Below are 7355 nucleotides of genomic sequence, written 5' to 3'. Positions count from 1 at the left end.
GGTCAATGTTGCCCTCTTGCAAACAAGGCTTGCGCAATGCTGTTGACCGAGTGTCAGGAGCGTAGGGGCGGATTTCTGATCTAGAGGACTCCATCACAACCCTTAATGCAGCGGGTGGGCCGTAGGACGACAGCTCGCAACCTGGAGGATCGGCACAGAAGACGCTGAAAAACCGGACCAGGCGGAATGACCTGAAGATTCATAGGGTTTCCAGAGGGGGTCGAGGGGGCATCTCCTGAAAATGATTTGAACAAAGGATTTTGTCCTGGATCCCTGAAAGGCTCGTCTCGCATTCTTCATTTTCCAGAGGGCACACTGATCACTGGTGGTAAAACAACCTCGGTGCCCCCCCCCCCCCCCCCCCTTTCCCCATGATCGCCAAAATCTTAAACTACAGGTACAGAAAATGCATACTTTTTACTGTCTAGGAGAAAGAGGTGGCTCGGTTCCAATCAACCAGGATTCTCATCTTTCTAGACAACCCTCGCCTGGTTCAAAGGCAATGCAAATCGTTTGAGGCTGTCTAACAGAAACTGAGGACACTGAATATTGCAGATTTGCTACTCTTTCTGGCCAGGCTCAGGGTCATTTATGATTCCAAATCCCTCTTCTTTGATACTCCTGAAATGGCATGGGAATGGGTAATGGAGTGGTGGCCCCTGCACGGCAAATCTACCCCGCCCTGGCACTCGCCACTTCAGGGAGGACACAAGATGGTCCCAGCCCATCCCTAGAGCCGCAAGAAACGTAAGGGTTCTCCTGGGAGGAGGACTTGCACGAATGTTTTTTTGGGTCTCCTCCTCCGCAGGGGCAGACAGCCCCGGACACAGATGCCGGTGCAGGGCTGCTATAGCCGCAAGCCCCTCACAGGGATGGCCTCACCCTGCTTGTTGGTTTATCTTCTCAAGTACTGAGCGTCTGACCAACTGAATGACTGACTGATCCCGGAAACTGCAACATGAGTGAATGTGACTTATCTAGCCAGCAGCTCGTTATCTTTCTTGTAGTCCGTTTAAGGAGGATCGATCTAGTTGGATTGCCTCAGTAATGTTACTTTCTTGTGTGTTTTGTACTTGTTGGGGTGGCAGATGCTTTTTAGGTGAACGTGGGGGAAGGGGGAGAAGGACTATTGTGGGAAGGTTTTGGTCCTGTTGGCCACAATTCATCCAGCAGTGCAGACTGAAATTACGACCAATCGCTCTATTATCCCTCACTCCATGTGGTTACACAGAGTTAATCGCAACCTGTGGGTTGACTTGGGAGATGCCCGAAGAGAGCCTGGGGAAGGGGTTCGCTGACCCCCCAACCCCCACATGTAAAATATCTCATTCCATGGCGGTGCTTATAACATGGAATGTTAACGGCCTCAATAATCACATTAAATGTAGAATAGTGTTTGGTTTCGCAAAACGCAATTCACCAGACATCCTAATGGTACAGCAGACACCTTTTGGGCTCCTGGTGTCTGTTTCTGGCCAGATACGAAAGATTATACCATGCCTGATACTCCAAAGGCTTTTGGGGGGGTGGCCATCTTTATCCACAAACGTGTACCTACAGCATGTCTGATCCACAAGAGAGGAATGTGGTGGTGGAAGGCGCAATTGCAGGCCAAGCGTTTAACCTGTTGAGTGTGCACAATCCCACTCACCCCCAATTGGTTGGGCCCACCCGTGATGTAGTAAAGGCCACACTATTTTAACTCCCACGGGGCATTACAGTGTTGAAGGGGACCTAAATAGGGTAATGCTGGCATACAAAGACTGCTCTAAGAGAGCATGCTCTCTCCGTACCCCAACCTTGAGACTGGCAGACCGGACGTCCAGTAACGGGCTCTGACATTTGGCGGGTTTGCAATCCAGACACACTGGTATAAACCCACACATCAGCAACACATAAGATGAGCTCCTGGATAGACGTAGTCCACAAGCCCGCCACAAATTTACTACATACCATGGGTGCCTGCATCCTCTCCCAACAGATTACTGACCACTCCCCAGTGCTAATCCAGATTTGGGGCGGGTGAGGGGGGACCTCAGTTCTCTAAACTCCCTATTTGCGTCTTAACGCATGGTAATTGCCAAATCCTGAGATTACACAGATCTCCTCTCACAGGAACTTCGCCCCGAATGAGGGCTGTGTGGAGTCACTGGGGACACAGGTGGAGGAACAAATGGAGCAAACTCCTCTATTGGTTAGCCATACACACAGCACATTGGAGAGGGTGCTACAGTACATTGTGGATCCAGCCCATGTGTCATGGAAGCTTGAGTAATTGTGTCACCATTTGCAGAATACTCCAGCTCTCTATATAGGAAATGCACGAAGGCCCTCAGAGAGTGTACCACCGTATTGATAGGGATTTACTGCTATCTGCCCTACGAGCACCTTACAGTGCTGAGCTACAACTACTGATTACCCTTGAAGATATAATTGTGGCTCTCTCCGACATAAAACCTGCCAAAAGCAGGGCCATGATGGATTCCCGGTTGAATACTACCAGAAACTATGCAGACCCCTCCTTCCCCAGCTGCTGGCCTATACAACAAAGTCATAGCTAAAGGTTACTTACCAGACAGGCTGAACGTAGCAACTATATTGGTTCTCCACAAGGTTGGAAGCCCTATTGCTTGATCTCTCTCATCAATAGTGAACTCAAAATATATGCCAAGGTCCTGGTTAATAGACTCCTCAAGGTCATTCACAAGCTGATTCACCCAAAGCAATGTGGCTTTATGCCCCAACACAGTATACAACACTGCATCCGAAGGGTGCAGGCGGCCATGACATTTTGACAGCGGCTCAAAGGGCCTAACACCTTTTAATTTATTAATGTCGAAAATTATTTTGATTCCCTTGACTGGGACATTTGTGGGACACCTGGAGACTTTTCGGCTTTAAGCTTAGGTTTAAGTCATATGAGCGTGCGCTATATGCCAGCCCGACTGTGTGGGTTAATGGGGTACTGTCACAGACTTTCTCAAAACAAAGTGGCACCAAACAAGTGTGCCACCTGTCGCCCCTCATTTTCGTCCTAGTGATAAAACCGCTGGCGTCACGGGTAAAATGTGATGCACAAGTCCAGAGTTTCGGGTGGAGGAATGACATAAATCGGATCTCTATATCCAGTCGACGTCTTGCTCTTCATCTCCGGTCCGGAGACCACACGACCAAATCTATTTCATATGTTAGTCATACCAATATGGGCAGGCCTCAGGCCTACTTGTTAATTGGTCCAAACCATTTCTGTTTCCCTTGACTGGACCCCTGACTGATACAATATGGCACACTCATATACCAATCCATAGGCTGAACTTCCTTTACTTAGGTATTTCTATAATATTGCTCCCAACACTTACTTGGTCACCTAACCTGACACCACTAGTTTGTATGATGTGGACAGACCTGGATAGGTGGAACCTCTTGCCACCCAATATATTAAGGAGGGTAGCTCCATTCAAGATGATGGTCTTACCGCGCTTTTTACATGTCCTGCAAAACTTTCCACACACTCTTCCCAAACACTGGTTTAGGTGGATACACTCCAGAGTGCGTTTGTTTCTTTGGCCTGGTTGGGTGCCACCCATCATATTTGGAAAATGTGTATCATCTACGTTTGACAGGGGCTTAGCAGCAGAAGAATTGCATCTGTACTACTAGGCCTCTCAGCTGGTGGTCCTTAACAACTAGCTTCATAGCCTACAAGGTTGAACTAATGTCTTTAGGCTGGGACACATAAGTGGACAGGCTTTATGGAATTCCCATACCTCACGCCCTCCCTCACCTCACTAGTATAGTGTTTGTAGGGTGGAGATCGACATTACGCCGGACCGGGTGGGTGGGCAAGATTACGCTGCTGACCCCCCTTTGCAGGGGCATTTGGTTAAGTTTACTTGGTGGGGTTCGACTCATTAGACCTCAAACATATCTAGACTCCTTGATGTTTGGCAGGCAGCACATACGAGGTTCTTTCAGGACCTACAGGCAGACTTCAATCTACACTGGTCCCAATTTTATGGGTTCCTGCACCTTCGCCATGCCCTAGCATCTCACCGAGAGTTAAATCGGGAAGGCTTCAGAGTACAGCCCTGGAGGACAAATTGCTCATGGGTCACCTGAGACAAGGTGGTATTTCTTGTGTTTACTGATGCCTCGTCAAAAACTCGCCTGACTTATTCACCCCTCTGAGGGCCCATTGAGAATCAAGGGTTGGTCCCTTTTAAGATAGCAAATGGATTGAAGCCCTCATGGTGCCTGGAGCACTGATATCCCCTAGGTTCTGCCGGATCCAGTTGAATTTCTCACATACCACACATCTGAAACCATTGAAGCTGTGGAGGGTGGGTCGACGGCAATCGTCTACATGCTCCAGGTGCAACACAGAAAAAGTTGGCTTCTTTCATGTGACCTGGTCTTGCCCGATGATTGGGAGATACTGGTCCTTTATCTTACAAGCACTTGGGTGCCCTTAAAAACAAAAAGATCTGTTGAAATGGTGGGATTACTATGGGTTACAAGGTACGATATGATAACTGCACACATGATTGTCACCATATGCTTATGCCTGCTCTTCGGTTGGCTTAGTTTTCTCAGTACCCTAGAGGAGTCTGGGCTTTTTATACCGAACTCAAAATTAAGTTACCAAAACCAATTTGTTTTAGGGACAGACATTACAATTAAATCTATGGCTCATAGCTGTATATGTTACCTACATATGCACAGATGAGCTTGGGACTGTTTTGCAGGTGAATCTCGCTGTTCAGTTAGAATAACTTACCAGTTAGCTAGAGCTCTACAAGAATATTCCTAATGGGCCAATACAATTATACACTCACAATTACTATACATTTTGTAGAACATTCCCTTTGTGATTCCCATCAAATTGTTGAATGAGCTCAAGTGTCATCCCTTCACTGACCACCTTTAGGCAACGCAGGGCTCAAGAGAAACTTTCAACCATTGTCAGAGCTTAGTAGTATCAATATTTGACTATTACTATTGGACCCCAAATTACGATTGATTTAGAGACACTCCAACTGATGTTTGGTAGCAGCAGGGTGTCCTGCAGTCACCTCTGACTTAATATCAACCAGTCTCCTACACAGGATTTCGTCTTCATCTTTACTATCTCATAAGACAATGCAGAGTCTCAATATCCTCAGGGTGTTCCTTACAGACATGCTTATATGTGAAAAGGAAAAAGTTATTTACCTGTAACATTAGTTTTGCTGCTTGAGGCTTTTCTGGATTCACCTGTGAAACCCTCATCTCTCGCAGTGACAGTGTACGGGTAAGCAAAACGGGTAACTAAATGTTCTCACTATGCGAAACAGGTTACCAAGATATGGGGAAAAAAACTAACATGGTGACGACCTACTAGGGCATTGTGGGATTACATTCGACATCATAGAGGACTGGAACTACCAACCTCTGGTTGGCACCGAAAAGAATAGCAAAGCTTTGACAAAGCCAATAGGGGTGTTTTTTTAAATTAAAGTGTCCCTTCAGTCAATGATCGGTTAAAGCATTCAACAAGTCATCAGAGATGCAACTCTGTCACTCATCTTACCACTCATGCATCTATACATCCACCCACTGTGTCATTCTTTCACTGATCCACTTACACAAACTTGACAACAAAAGCAAGATAAATTAAAAGAACAGAAGAAGAAAGCATGCTGCAGTCTAAATATGGCAGGCAAATGCTTGCAATAAAAAAAAAAAAAACATAGCAGCACGTCGCCATCTTGTAATGGTATAGTACATGGAGTTTTGTTGTTTTAAAGTTCTGGAATGCCCGCCACATGTAAACCCAATGTGTTGACTATCTTAGAATGGTAAAACAGTGTAACTAGAGCAATAACATTCCATGATGTTTGCCTGGGTTAGAGGTTGTAGCCTTGATAGAAGCGGAGCACTTCAGGTGAAATGAATGGGCAAGCAAGCATCCTGTTAGCACTGTCTAGGGAGCAGTAAAGCTCTAAAATAATACAAATAAAACGTGAGAAGGAAAGATATGAGAGTAAAAGAATAAAAAACGGAAGGACTGTCCACCTGTCCAGGTCCTGAAGGACGAGGTTTACCTGGTGGATGTGCATGTGATCAGAAAAATGCAGTCACTCATAAGGCAACACAGCTAATGTCTGAAGTGTTTGACCCATTGCTCTATGCTGAATGAGATCATAGAGGCAAGCGGATTGCTGCCGCCAATGGCTCTATTGTTCTACGAGTCACAACATTTTTTGATTTTACTTTTATCCTTCTCCTTTTTTTCCATTCAGATAGATTATACACACTATTATGGAAGAAACTAGTTACTTACCTGTAGCAATAGTTTTACAGCTTGACTCTTCTAGATTCAAATACTGTGCATATCCCGCCATCTAGTGGTTGGAGTCAAAAAGTGCAATCTTATTTTTTTCATCTTCTTCCCCGATAGGTGGTGTAAAACCCGATCCTCCTGGTCAGGCTACAACCCCCTTTGTGAGAGTGCAAACTCTCAGATTCTTTTTTCAGCCATGGAGATCGGAGCTGCAGTAAAGACTTCTGAGAAAATACAGAGGCAGACGCGCGTCTGCTGCTGTATTTTGTCAGAAGTCTTCAAATCCTGCCTCTTCCCATTCAGCCTCCAGCATGAATGGCTGCATCATCAATCACGTGGTGGAAGACCCTGGTTTAATAGTAATAACTTACCTTTTAGATAGAGCGTCATACCACACTTCTGACATTTCTACGGTCTGTATCCAACTGCTGTTAATTACTTACTAATTTAATAGAAATCAATTTACCAGTATATGGAGGATGAAAGGCTGAACTGGCATTCCAGGGATTCAAAAACATGGCCTGCATGGTACAGAAGATGCCAACAAAGCGTTTAATGCACGACACATCCCTTTCGTTACCTGTGGCAAGCAGTCCAGCACCAGAGCCATCTTAGCCGCATCTCCATAATGCTGGTAGGCCTCTGCCTTCAGTCTCATTTTCTCCGCGTCTGCCTTGCCGATCGCTTCGATGACAAATGCCTCGGCTTCCCCAATTTTGCGGATCTTTTCAGCCTCTGCTCGTGCTATGAGCACCTGCTTCACCCTAACAAGAAATTTGAAGTGAAAGACAACCTTAACCAGAAATACTTTATTCGGTCATTGCGACCATAAAAGGGCAAGTGCAAGCAATAGAATGTTCACATATAACCAACATAGTGAAATCACAATTTTAAGCAAGATTGGATATCAATGTGAATTAAAAACAGCATCATAATGTGAATGTTTATAACAGTAATTTCAGAGTTACACAAATAAATAGTGCAAATGTTAGATAGCGCAAATGTACAAATATAGTATATATAGCAGCAATTC

At 45.5% G+C, this 7355-nt stretch overlaps 1 protein-coding gene across 2 annotated transcripts in view; it reads right to left on the bottom strand.

Moving 5' to 3' along the window:
- The window catches only part of FLOT2 (flotillin 2), a 351376-nt gene that overhangs the window by 11542 nt on the left and 332479 nt on the right, over positions 1-7355 (bottom strand). For both annotated transcript variants that reach the window (XM_086955138.1, XM_086955139.1), the window contains exon 9: positions 6903-7086. In XM_086955138.1, the coding sequence (XP_086811264.1) occupies positions 6903-7086 (184 nt within the window). The remainder of the gene's footprint in view (positions 1-6902; positions 7087-7355) is intronic.

Source organism: Lissotriton vulgaris, chromosome 2_1 (genome assembly GCF_964263255.1).
Source record: "Lissotriton vulgaris chromosome 2_1, aLisVul1.2, whole genome shotgun sequence".
NCBI classification, from domain to species: Eukaryota; Metazoa; Chordata; class Amphibia; order Caudata; family Salamandridae; genus Lissotriton; species Lissotriton vulgaris.
This window is presented reverse-complemented; position numbering and strand designations above follow the sequence as displayed.